General features: G+C 45.8%; 1 protein-coding gene across 1 annotated transcript in view; it reads right to left on the bottom strand.

The window, feature by feature from the left end:
* Positions 1–10,919, bottom strand: part of LOC147664945 (heterogeneous nuclear ribonucleoprotein D0-like) — a 72,177-nt gene extending 61,258 nt beyond the window's left edge. The window contains exon 1 of the mRNA XM_086949869.1: positions 10,618–10,919. Coding sequence (XP_086805995.1) covers positions 10,618–10,784 — 167 coding nt within the window. The 5' untranslated portion in view covers positions 10,785–10,919. The remainder of the gene's footprint in view (positions 1–10,617) is intronic.
* Positions 10,920–14,348: the final 3,429 nt, after the last annotated feature.

Raw genomic sequence — 14,348 nt, 5'->3', positions numbered from 1 at the left:
TTCATGAATACAATTGAAGCATTCTACACACAGGTAGGTCAGTTTTAATATATACTCGATTTTTTTTGTTTTCTAACAAAACTAAAAACGACAGAAAAATGGAAATTGAGAACGGTGCAAGGATACCAATTGTTGCAAGGGTGATCGGGGTGACGTGGCTTCCCCGAAACACGACCCCTCACAAGATGGAGGCAACCTAAAGCAGCAAATCACTGAAACTAGTGTTACCGCCTCGTGGGCACCACATTTACGACTGGCCATTACACCTGCAAATTAGGATTCATATCACCACGAGAAAGCTACTGCTTAACATGTTCGTTTTTTACGATGAGAATTGAAATAGGGAAAGCCTTTCATGCACCAATTCTGCAAAATGTGCATTATCACATGCAAATTAGATTTTGCAGAAACCCAGTATGGTCTACAACCTAGTCTGGAATGAAAAAAAGTTTCAAACGGCTGTGTAATCGGTATCTTAAACGCAGGCTCACTAGCAAGTGAGGACAATGCCTCCTCCACACTCTGGATGTCCATGCCACAACATGATTGCTGCAGCCTTACATTAGGAGCACTGGCCACACTAATGGGACAAAACATGCAACGTACAATACAACAGTTTATACAATAGCACATTAAAGCTAGACCTATTGGTTTTGCCAACGCTTGGTGGTGGTTTGAATCTGGAGGTACTGGTGTAATCTTTTGTGGGGTTGGAGTGTCAGTGGTGGTATTATTGGTTGTGCTGTTAGTATTTGTACTGGTGGTAGTACCTTTACGGGAACAATTTGAATGTGACAAAGTGTAACAGTAGACTACTTATTAGATATAGTTTGTGCAGCGCAATGCAAGCACTGAACAGAAGGTAGAATGTTAAGACAAAAATACTGCTTTGTATGAGCGTAGGTCTTTGACAACAGTTTATGTCTGTAGGAGAGAAGACCTACTGTCTCCAATACCTTAGGATTCGTACAGACTTGGTGGATTTTGGTTCAGCCCCATGATCACGTGACTTACTCCTCATTTCCTTATGACTTATTTAATAGCGTGATTCCCTAGTCTTTGTCCCGACTCCAGAACATTTCTTTACCATGTATTGATTAGTGCCCTTTCCCATGCCTACATTCAGAGAACTTTTATTCTATTTTGCTTGTTGCAATTCAGGGAAGTGCATGTTTATAAAAGTCCCCCCCCCCGCCCCCGGGCTGCTTCCCACTTCGTGCCCTTTGTGTTAAAACAATCAAACCCCCTCCCTTCCTCCAACTGCTTCCCTCCAGTGCACCCCGTGGCTTGTTGGTGCCAGCAAGGCTTTAGCATCACACTTTTAATTTATTTTTTTAGGTCTTGGCCACGAGACAGCACAAGCTGTCAGATTGAGAAAGACATTCTAGATTTCCCACACTTTCAGTGAATTTACAACCCACCCGCTGCTTACCATTGATTGGTTTCATTGTCACTGTTTACCAGTATCTTACTTGATGGCTTGCCTATCGCTTCCGTTTCTGTCCCTCAGCTTAGAGCAATCCTCTTCACCGTACCTTCGTTGGATGACTTGTAACCTTCACTGCTCACATTTAGGAATTTTATTTTTCCTTTTTCATTAAGTACTCCAAAAGGGCACTAGTATTCCTGCTGTCCCATACCGCTCACATGGTGGCACTTGTGCAACTCTTCCCGCCTTACTCCTCCGTCATGTGCTTTCCACATGTTGCTTTTTCTCGTGCTGCTAGTATGCTTCCCTCCGCCAAATTGACACACGCTCAGTGTTGCTCTCTTCCACGTTCTATAGTGTTTAAATTAACTCCTGATTCCATTTATCTGCACCGTATCTTCCATCTGGACATGTATTCATTCTCCATGGCTATATCCATCCTCGTACATTCATCCATCTCTCCATAAATACACCGTCAGAATCCAAGTCATTTTCAATACTGGTAGTTTCTTACCGCATTACAGTGATTTTGATCACTTGAGGAAAAGGTTTTATGGGGGGGGGAAGGTTTTATGATATAGTGTTTTTCATAATGGAAAGTGTTTGGATATTGATGTTTAAAGAAAAAAACACTAATCTAAACAAGACTATAAGTCATGACAACGTATTCTTCCGGGATTAGTGATACAGGAATCATACGATCTGAAGAGATCCATGGACATAGTTCTTCAACAAGTTTCTGCCCAGGGATATCCTCCCGGGTGAGTAATGAGCCCTACAAATACCGGTAATACAGAGATATGCCCAAGTATGTGGTTACGTTACAAAGGTAAGGGTCAACCCAAGAAAAGTCACTGGGACCTGGGTATGTAGTGGTACAGAGTAAAGAGGGGTCCCAGAACAAAAGGGATAAATAGAGAAATAAAACAGCAATTTTTTTTATTTTTTTTTTATTAGGAACACAATGTTATTTAATCACAGAGTGCTGAAAAACGTCTTACTGTACATTACATTTATATATTTTTTTCATAAGATTGTAGTGCCCAAAGGTAGGGAAAAGAGAAGGGGGGGTGAAATGAGTGAAGTGGTGGCAAAATAGGGATCCTGACAAAAGGTCAAACTTACTAAATAACACACAATTCATTTTTGCTGGCTTCCCAGGGGAGCCAGGCAACGTTACATTAAATGTCACAATTATTTACATAGCCAAACTTCTATAGGCAGCAGTGTAAATCACACTCGGGTAGAAGTTGTTATTAGGGTAGTGGTCTAGGTTTCAACTCAGGAAGTTGTAGTCGAAACGCCACTTCAGTCCGAGCAGCTGCGTGCATGGTGAGGGGCGCGAGGCTTGCGCGGGTGTCTGATCGCTGCGTGGGGGACAGACGAGAGGCAACAGACGAAGGAATGGAAGCCTGCCCTACCCCTTCCCTGTCCTGAAGACCCGCTCTGTAAGGGATACTGACCCTACAACTTCCTGAGTCGAAACGCAGACCACTGCCCTAACACCAACTTCTACCCAGAGTGTGATTTACACTGCTGCCTATAGAAGTTTGGCTATGTAAATAATTGTGAAATTTAATGTAACGTTGCCTGGCTCCCCTGGGAAGCCAGCGAAAAAGAATTGTGTTTAGTATGTTTGATCTTTTGTCACGATCCCTACTTTGTCACCACTTCCACTCACTTCACCCCCTGTTCCCTTTTCCCTACCTTTGGGCACTACAATCTTTTGAAAAAATATATAAATGTAATGTACAGAAAGAGGTTTTTCAGCACTGATTAAATAACATTGTGTTCCTAAAAAAGAAATACAAAAAAAATGTTTTATCTCTCTATCTTGCTCTGGGACCCCTCTTTACTCTGTACAAGTATGTGGTTAGGCCTGGGAGTTGTTCCGCAAGCGACGGAGTGCAGTTGGTCATGCCGTTCGTGTTTATTTACAGCAAAAGGCGTTTGCCCTGCGCTGTGAAATCAGCGTGGACAGCACCATGCGCAGTGCCAGATGATGCTTTTTTTCTTGCCAGTAGATTTTCTACCCGAGCAGCAGGGTTCGCAACACGAGCGGGCATGACTGCCCAAACAGAGAAATCTCACTGGAAAGTGGATTTTCCTTGCTCGCTGACCAAGGAAAGATTTTTTTCCGCCGACCAAGGACAAAAACTCAGCAGGCATATTTTGGATGTGTGAAGTGAAAGCAAAAACTGATAACCCGAATAAAGACTTGTATGCACACAAGTGGGAGTAAAAAATAGGCATGCTCATTTTCTAAACATTTGAGAAATTCTAAAACCACCCAATTCAATTCCCTTATAACTCTGCATTGGACCCACAACTTTCTCTGTACGGTAACTCCCTCGACCAGATCAATTTAAGATTATATATCCCGCCCTGACAAGTGAACAAATTATCAAACTTAAATAAACCTGGTGTACTCGCTATAATAAACACCCACAATACTTCTTTCACCACTGCCTCTGAAGGCAGTGAGAGTAGCATACAGATGTAGCACAGCCACTAAAAAGCTCTGCGTCCAAACTTCCCCACAGGAGGCTAAATTACCCAAACTTCCCCACAGGAGGCTAAATTACCCATGATCACCCCTGGAAATTAGACATATCACCAACCTGTCCATCACTAAGAAAGACAACCACATGCATGAATGTAAGACCCTCACCAGTGAAGAACCTATCACAATCATTCAGACGGTCCACTCCTGTCCCAACAGACCCATGCACCCACTGCATCTATAACCTCAGCACATCACTAATCAGCACAGCCCTCACCCACATCCTGAACACTTCCATCACCTCAACCACCTTCCTGGAAGCACACGGCCTCCTCAAGAAACTTTCAGCCTAGCCAAGTGTTAACTACAAAGAGTTCTGTCGGGTGATACAATTCTTAATATTGACCATTCAACAGTGATTAAAATGGTTCACAAAAGTATCCCTTTGAAAGATAAGGACAACTTGTTACGAAATACGAATCGGACCCCCCCCCCCCCCCCCCCAAAAAAAAAAATCACATTCACACCACAAGTAGCAGTTTCTAATATAATCATGAACATACATCTAACATTTCTTCTGATTGATACGCATTGTTCACTTTGCTTATAAATGATCAGTTGCCCATAAAACATACTACATACAGTACATCACAGAAGCATACATGTTGAGTGAAAAAATCCTAGTGTTCACAAACTAACCTTGCGAATGAAAACGAAATCAATTGTCAAAAGACTTAAGTCCACGAACTCCTTATATCTTCGTTTTCTAGCAAAGGATAGCTGACCCAGGACAAAGCAAGGGCGTTGACGTTCCAACCCTATGATCTTAGGTTAGTCATTACACATCATAATGGGTCTTCCTCTCGCCATGTATGTTTCTGTGATGTACTGGGCATGTAGTATGTGTCTTATGGACAGCTGATCATTTATAAGAAAATTAAAAAGTGAACATGTATTATGTGGAAGAAATTTAAGCTATACGATATTGAATTAGAAACTTTTACTTGTTTCGAGACTAGCGATTGTCTGGTTCGTATTTCGGAAACAAGTTGTTCTCTTTTAAAGGGATCATTTTGTGACCCTTTTTATTTTTCGCCTGGGGCACGGAGCTTTAGCTCCGCCCCCAGAGAAATCTTATGTCTACAGTGAACTGCTTAGTCCCGCCCTCTGTTCCATTGGCTAGCTCCATAAATGGAGGCTAGCCAATGGAACAGAGATCTGTCTGTCATAGCTGGACCAGATTCGTGGGCGTTCCCGTGATTTTTTCCCTCTCCACCCTTTTTGCATCGTCATTGGGTGGTGGGCGGTGTTTCGGTTGGGGGGGGGGGGGGTGTTTGTTTTCCTCATTTCATGCCGACCACGGCCGCCGGAAGAAGTCCAGATGAGTGCGTTCCTCCCCCCCCTCCCGCTGTTCGTGTCTTTCCCGCCCCCCTGTCCGTGTCTTTCCCGCCCCCCTGTCCGTGTCTTTCCCGCCCCCCCGCGTCTTTCCCGCGTCTTTCCCGCCCCTCCTCCGGCTGTCCGTGCCTTTCCACTGAATTCCGTGATATGTAACTGTAGATGTCAGTTCGTACGTCCTGCGCATCACCTTTGAATCTTGACAGTGCATTTCCATAAGTGTACTCTTAATTTTAATTAATGTTTAAAAACAAAACGAGCGCAAATGTTATAGTTAATGATTAAACTCCTGCCAAAATAAGTGAACAATGACATTTTTATGTAGAACATGTTTGTGATGGGCCCCGTGACGCGGATAGTTACTATTGTGTTTGAGTGTGTAGAGCAGCTCACGCATTGTATCTCATTTCGATGTGCCAGTAGAGTCCTGCTGCGTCACGTCCGAGAGGTCAGTAGAGAGCCACACACAGCATCAGCGGGACAGAAAACCCACGTCCGGATATTTGCAGCATGCACTGGTTGCGTGTGCACGAGACTCTCGTAAGGGCCAGGGGCAAGAGGGAGATGGGAGCAGTGCCGGCAGGAAGTGTCAAAAAGCTGTGGTTCGGTTTTGTTTAGTGGTGTTCTTACTACAGGTGGGTGCGTCAACAAAGTAAGAGGGTGAGCACAGGTTGGCTCGTATCTCGGAGCCAGTGCACGAGGGGAGTCCTAAATGTGTATGCTATGATGGCTCTGTGCAGATTAGACCCTGGGAGCAGGGGCGTAACAGGCCCCCCAGCTCCAGGGGACCCACCCCCCGCAGCACAGCAGTCATTGACAAACAGCGGGGCCCATGGAATGTAGTTTAAAATAAGTTATTTTCCAGTCTGCATCGTGCGCGAGGCAAGCAGCTTAGTGGTCTTCAGCTAGGGAGGGGCTGGGCGCGACTTCACTTTAAAATTATGTGCGTCGCAGCCCTCCTTCTAATTGCGTGGGCGTGACGTTTCATTCAGGACTGAATTCTGAGGAGGCAAAAGGGCCTGGCTCCGCAGTAAACAAACCCTCGTGAGAGCAAGTAATGTAAATCATACATTTAAAGTACAGGCCTGCACCTGAGTCACCCAAGTCTCAGACTTCGGTTAGATCGCATAATTGCACCGACCTGACTTGATAATTTAAAAAAATTGCCCCATGCGGATTTTCTAGGGTACACAGTCAGTCATTGCCGAATATAGGGGCCCTGCGAGGGGGTAGCCAGGGGCGAAGTGACTCCCTAGCACAGCAGGTAAAGACTCAGTGGGCCCCCTCCTGTCCCCTGTTCATTTTCAAGTGCGGTATTTAAACCCCGTGTGACTTTGCCTCTTATTCACCAATTACTTACAAGATAATTGTTCTTTAAATAGAGCATTCTTTAGCCACCCTTTAACGATATTTTCAGCTGTACAGTTACCACTTTCCATGGAGATGTGAGCTTCTGATTTTTAATTTCGGTTTTGAAATATAGCATGGCAGATCTTTTTTGTTTGCTTTGTTTTGTAATGTATAGCGCAAACTAGACCCGAGCAAGGTGTCAGAGCGCTTTACAGTACTACTTACAAGTTACATACTATAAAAGTAGTAGATTACTGTGAAGAAAACGTGAGGGCGAAAGCTAGTATACCAGAATGGTTCTGACGCGTAACAGAGGATGAACATTGGAGACAAACTAGGTCAAATTGCAGTGTGCCGTCACATTATCAATCATGTCTTAATAAAATGTACATATTGGGATGCAGTGCTTTGTTCAAAGAATGTTTCTTTATCCGGAATTTTTTTGTTTCTTGAAAGTCTTGTACGAGCAGTTTGTTCAAATTCCTCTGGGGATAAACTTACCTTTTTTTGGAGGTCTGCTTCCCGAGGAGCGATTGTGCTTTGTTTATTAAGCCTTAGTGGTTGTGACATTAGGGAGTTTGTTTCTTTTTGACCTGCATCCACCAGAAGAGGGGTGAGTTTTTTGGGCCAGGTATTTCGGGGTGCCACGATGTGAGTAATGCATGCAAATTTGATGTTTCTAGTGGTAATAAGCACTAGTCGAAATACATGATAAATGTGTAGAATGATTGTACCGTCTTGTTCCTGGGATAAGTCGTGCAGCAGAGTGTATGACTGCCAGGTGAGTTTTGTGAATTCTGATGAGCGCATTTCCATAGTCCAGTCAAGATGTCTAAAGGTATGCACCATAAATTTAAGGTTTAATGAATGGATGCCAGAGTCAGAATGGCAAGCTCTTTCTTATACTATTTATGATGACAGGTGTTCAAAGATTCAGTTGTTTGTCAGGGGTGATCCCCAGGGATATTAAGCTAATTGATGGGATATAAGCTGGACAGCCAAGCCAAGTGCCACACATTGCGGGTTAGGCTAGCATATTTATGCCTATTCCTGCATTGCAGCGCTGGCATTAAATGCCTGGCATTAGTGCCCTTAGGAGTTACCGCTCTTTTGTCCATGCAGCTTTAGCGCCCAACACTGAATATCTCTGCTAAATGAGGCGCTGGCAGCCAGAGCATAGGCTGGGCCCAGGCTTGAAGAGGTGACTGTGGTTGTCATTGCACACCGTAAATTCTGCCTGTGCCTGGCCCCCACATCAGGTTGACCCTCTTTGCTGGAGTAAGACCGCACAGTGCATTGTTGCTTAAAACATAGTATTGTCTTCCTGTGGTTCCCAGACAAAGTGGTCCACAAGCTGTCTCAGTTAAACTGGAACCTGACCTGCTGGATGACACAAAACGGACCTGTGTAAAAGTCTTGAGGCTCGCGGGATCAGCCCTATGCCTGGTTAAATGAGCTCTCTTCGGGTGGGCGAGATGCTATACAATAAACCTCTAATGTAGTTTGCATGAGCAATGCCAATAGCTCGAACTTTTCCAAAGGCGAAACCATTGCATTGTAAATGCTTGTTTTATCAATGTTGAAAGTTCAACATTAATTACAATTCTAGGTGAAGAAGTGTATCACCAGACAGAACTCTCTGTAGTTTATAACGGTATACCGAGGTTCTGAGGGAGACAGAGCAACCCTGTTATATTTAATGGTCTGGTAGAGCAAGTGCATACCTGAGGGGGTTTCCTCATACGTTGTTTTTTAAAAAAATAGTGTAAGTTACATCTGAGAAAGTAACTGTCTTACAGTGAGAAAACATCAAACTTTTACACGAGCAAGGAGATAGTGGTTTCCTGGAAGCAGGGACATTACTCTTAGACACCTCCTTGAATGACAATTCAAATGGATATGCTCCTTCCTCACTGGAAGAAACCACCAAAGAGTGAGAATGCCACCTTTCAAATTGGTGGCCAAGAACCTAAAATTCTGCCCCCCCCCCCCCCCCCCCGCCCCGAACATCCGTCAGACCAACCCTGTTCAACAAAAACATGGTCCCACTTGCCAAAATCACCGGATCAAGATTTCACTACCAACTCCTAAGCAGAAGACACCCAACTCATCGCCTACCTCACAGATAAGACACCCACCAATAGAACAAACTTTACCAAATGCATGACCTCTTTAGCAAAATTGATGAGAATCAACTGCTTGAAACTCAGCTCTGACAAAAGAGAAGCACTACTGGTGTTGGGAAATAGGAACTCCCCTTGAGATGCCACTTGGTGGCCAACAGAACATGGACCAGCACCTACAAAAGAAATCTGGGGATCGATGACAAACTAACTGGATATGACATCACAAGTCAACACACATCCTGTGGATGGTGCTCAAAATGTTCAAGTGGTTTCCCCAAAATACCAGGCGAACCATCACGCAAGCACTCATCACAAGTATACTACCACAGCAACGCACTGTACACTAGAATTTCTAAGCAGCACCTAAACCGACTTAAAACCATTTAGAATGCTGCCGGAGACTAATCCTCAACCTTCCAGACCACACCCACATCGCACCTCCTGGAGTTTCACGGACTCCTCATTCCCAAACCCAGCCATTTCAAACTTCTCAACACCTACAAGGCCACACACAACAAGATCTATATACATCAACAGCTGCATACATCTCACAATCCAACCAGACACCTACTCTCAATCATATTCTCTTACATACACCCTACATCACCACCAACACGTGAAACGACCCCACACAACTCATCAGATCCTCCTCGCTACTGGAGTTTCGCTTGAAGTTAAAGACCTGGATCTTCAAATAATGCACGGGGGACCACACACCTGTGCAACAGCTGGGATACCCTCACCTGTGTAACAGCTGGGATACCCTCGCGGGCGATTAGAATGCTCTACAAATCGACATACCATAACACATTTGCCACACAAAGCCTCTTTAGTAACTTCAAATAAAAAAAAGATATATTTGAGAAACTCTAGTCTATTCTTATGCAGCTCACAGGAAACGTTACTAGCCTAACATGTAATTGATCCAGGATAGGCTAGACGAACCAAATACATTCAGTAACGGATGTACTTGGTGGCAACAGAATGTTAACCATGTATACCTCAGTAAATAGAAATATAAAAATAATGATGCACCAAATTGCAACTGTTTTAACTCTTACACGTCTTATTAACAGGAAGTATGGTTCTCTCTCGGAACCCGGATGTACCCAACCCGGCCTAAGCCTTCATACGGAATATCCGTAGGACGGAGACATGCTCACGCCCCCAAGCGCAGCGATCAGAAGGGAGCTGGAAAATTATAGTCCTAGGCCTGACAGTTTCCATATTTTTTTTTAGGAGGTGGTGGAAGGATATGCAGGACGCTTGGAAGACGACTTCAATTACACAATTTGGGGATAGAATTGATATGGGAGATTTCCTTAACCTAATACTGACGCCAGTATGATACTTTTAAAAAGATAATCGTTGGGAGCACTAAGGTCAGGTACCAAAATAGGACGGGAAACTGCCCGTTGGTAGCCACGTAATCGTAATTCCCAACTAAACAAACAATGGAACAACGACCCGTCTCCCTGCTTTCTTTCGCAACAATAACTCCTCGTTTGCAGCAGTCAACATCGGGAGCCCCCGAGGCTACCGGCCCTGTGATGCATGCCAACATTTTGGGACAGCGACATTGGAGATTTAAATTAAAGAATCGGGAGAAAGGAAATTACCCATTGACTTCTAATGTAGAAAATGCAATTTCAGGCGGGAGACAGCTAAAATAACGCAATTTTTGTTGAATAGGTAGTCTTCCGCCTGAATCGGGTCGATTGGCATGTATGTAATAAGTTCGCGCCCGTAACGGCTAGATCACAAGCGAGTAGGCAACCTGCTCCTCTCTGCCCCTGGAGCCCAGGACTTCTTACCCCTCGTCCTCCTGGTTTTTGCTAGCATCGATCTTGGTGCCTTCGCTTCGGCCACTGGCATCGCCGCCCGCCCCGGCCTCGTCTGTCGCTGCCTCGGCGGCTCCCTCCTCGGTCTCCTCCGGCCCCAGAGCCATCCCACTCTCCATCTGATCGTCCTCTTCCGACATGGCGATCGGTGGATAAGCAGCGACTGTGTGAAGATGTTAAAGAGTGGGGTGTTGGTCTCGGCGGCTCCCCGGATTTTCCCTCTAATGGCGGCCGCTGCAGGTAGGAGCTCCTGAAATGGCCGCCGCACGGGGTGAGGAGGGACGAGAGAGAACGCGAAGAGGATGCAATGTCACGTGACTTCCGCATGCGCCGGCGCAACATAGGCGGGAGGTATGCACCATCTGCGTAAAACTGTCGTAGTGGCCGCCATCTTAGAATCAGGCGAACGGGGTAGTCAAACAATTTTAAATTAATACTCCCTTAGGTAGCAGGTGTTCTGTCGGCACTTATTGCCTGATCTAGAGATGGTGACTATGATCAGGCCCTTGCGGGTAGGGGAGTAGGGGAAAACAGCGTATTTTATTTAACAGTTTATTTATTTTATTTATTTATGCGTTTTTATATAGCGCGGACTTTACCCGAAGGTGTTAGAGCGCTTCACAATAGGAACAGTAATCATACATGAGGAGAAAATTACAAGTGAACAAATTACAAAAGCAAACGTTAAGTTACTTGAGGCAAAAGTGACAATAGTGAGCAACCAAAATACAAGAGGTAGCAAATGGTACATTACAGGAGAAAAAAGTGATATGTGTGCAGGTTACGAAAGCGTACAAAGTAAAAGTAAAGGAATAATACTGCAATAAATGGCAGACACTCCAGCACAAGAACAAACGTTACATAGGCAATGGTGGCACTTGTGCAAGTATCTAAAGCAAACAAAATGTGAGAGGTAGCAAACAGTGTGTACAAGAGAAAAGTGACGTGTGCATGTTACAAACGAGTACCAAACACAGGTTGAAGGATAATACTGCAATAAGTGGCAGAACACACTGGGAAGGCACTTCCATTGTCATGGAGAATAGAATTTTTAATAATGGGAGGTCTTCCTTCAGATAATAGAGATGGTGTGAATTAAATTTGGAGGTGTCTTTGGAGGAGGAGAACTTTGAGGTCCGTTTTGAAGGCCTGGGAGGAAGTGGTGGTCTGGAGCTGAGGAGGATGTGAGTTCCAGATTCTCACTGCGTTGCCTGAAAAGGTTTGGGCCATCGATCTTTCCTTCTTGAAAGTGGGAGGTTCAAGCAGTAAATTTTCCGCATTACGAGATGGTCTAGAGCAGCGTTTCCCAAACTGTGGTCCGCGGACCACCAGGGGTCCGTGAGACATTCCCAGGGGTCCGCAGGTCTCGAGTGCCTGTCGTCGTAGTGAAAAATGAAACGCCCATGCATCCTCACAGCACACAAGAGCTGAATGTTGGCGCAGGGGCGGCGAGACCACAACAATACAATCGGGAGGCGGGGCAGCGAATGGGCAGTAGGCAGTCAGGGGGGCGGGGCCACAGGGAGCACAGCGGCTGGGGAAAGGAGCGGAACAGAAGGCAAAAAGAGCACAAAAACAAGTGGCACAGAAGGCAGAAGGGCACAAAAAATCGAGTGGAACAGAGGGCAGAAGGGTACAAAAAACAAGGGGAAAACGAAGTGGAACAGAGGGCAGAAAGGCACAAAAACAAGTGGAACAGAGGGCAGAAGGGCACAAAAAAAGAGTGGAACAGAGGGCAGAAGGGCACAAAAAACGAGGGGAAAACGAGTGGAACAGAGGGCAGAAAGGCACAAAAAATGAGTGGAACAGAGGGCAGAAGGGCACAAAAAACGAGGGAAAAATGAGTGGAACGGAGGGCAGAAAGGCACAAAAAACGAGTGAAACAGAGGGCAGACAAGCACAGAAAACGAGGGGAAAACAAGTGAAACAGGGCAGAAAGGCACAAAAAACGACGGAAAAACAAGTGGAACAGAAGGCAAAAGGGGCACAAAAACGAGGGGAAAACGAGTGGCACAGAGGGCAGTAGGGCACAAAAAAGAAATGGCACAGAGGCAAAATACAGAATACAGAAATATAGGGGCAGCTAAGAACAGAAGGCAGAACGGGCAGAGAGGCACGGGGACAGCGAGAGGAACAGAAGGGAAAACCGGGCAGAGACACGGGGCAGCGAGTGGTACAGAAGGAAAGACCGGGAAGAGAGAGCACGGGGACAGCGAGGGAATCAGAGGGAAGAAAAAGGGGCACGGACCACGTGCAGGCAGCGGGGGACGACAGACAACAGCAGTCACAGACACAATAATGAAACTACAGGCAATACAATAAAAGCAATAGAACGTTGAAAGGCACATGTGTATAGGTTACCGTTACTTGGCAGGCAGGTAAAAATAGATGCAGCCAGGATCAGCAGTAGGATTTTCGTCCTGCTGTCTGATTGCTCACTTTCCACAAGCCCTTGGGTACCACTAAATAATACACTTCTGTATGCATACATGTCCATGCCAATAGACCCAGTTCAGGCTGTCACCCTCTTGAAATTGCCTCTGCTTCAAAAGGCGTTTTGAAAAAGAAATTTAAATTGTACACATTGCTTGGAGGTCTCTGGCTTCCAGTAGTGATTCAGTGGAGGTCCTCAGAAGTCAAAAGTTTGGGAACCACTGGTCTAGAGCCTCCAGAGAGTTTCAGTTTATTCACCATGTTTCGAGGCTTTGGGGGTGATACAGGCAGTCTTGTTGATAGCTCTAGCCATGATGGAAAGCCAGCGGAGGGGGGATAAGATCGGTGTGATGTGGTCACTTCTTTTGGCCTCATAAATGAAACAAGCTGCTGAATGGAGAACAGATTTAAGGGGGGGACAGGTGGGATTTGGGGAGGCCAGTGTAGGAGAGCAGGGTCTGCAATCCTATGATCACCCAGATTTTTTGCTTTTGTTTCACTGGTTTACGACTTTCTCTGGCTGTGGGCCTGCTAATCAGACCCACAGCCTGGCTGTTCTCTTTCTAAATTACGACATGTACCCTAGGTGCATTTACCAATTGGTACTGGGCCACCTTGTCAGACCCCGTAACGCAGGGCATAGGTGTACCCAGGGCCGCCAGGGGCTGCAGCATGTATTATGCCACCCCTGGCTGGCCTCCTAAATTTGACACAACTGGCTGCATGACAGCTGGGGCGAAGTCGTGTAATCACCCTTTGCTTTAGATATAGTAGCCCTATATCTAACCATACAATGGACACCCGAGTTCCTATCAGTCACTCCTATGGCAGGCCTTGACAATCCTGAAGGCAGAGTGCGTGGGCTCGTGTGAACTGTGCTCTGGCCCGAGCCGAGCTCGGTTGCAGCTTGCGGATAAAAGACCCAATGGCTGTTCCATGATAACGCGTACCACATCGGTAACTTCGGTGTCGCGTTATCAAGACATGTCGAGTAAGGTGTCATACGAATCGGGATGCTGCCCTCTCACCAACCCTGGCGACGAGGTTAGCATTCCGCCCTTCTAGAGGGACACGACATGTACGTAACTGTGAACCCCGGTTAAAGTTAACGAAAGCCTCAGCTCCACAAAATGGATGCTGCCACCACAGACACGAGTCTGACCTCCTGCTGCTGGGAGTCCTTCCAGCGAGGAGCGCTCGGACAAAGGGTTTCCTGTCAAGGGCGGTGTTCGCACCGTCCCAGACAGGGTTTGTGTATTCTGGGTAGGTAG

The sequence above is a fragment of the Lissotriton vulgaris genome, unplaced genomic scaffold, assembly GCF_964263255.1.
Source record: "Lissotriton vulgaris unplaced genomic scaffold, aLisVul1.2 SCAFFOLD_1984, whole genome shotgun sequence".
NCBI classification, from domain to species: Eukaryota; Metazoa; Chordata; class Amphibia; order Caudata; family Salamandridae; genus Lissotriton; species Lissotriton vulgaris.
The sequence above is the reverse complement of the archived record's forward strand: the minus strand, read 5'-3'. Positions and strand labels throughout refer to the sequence as shown.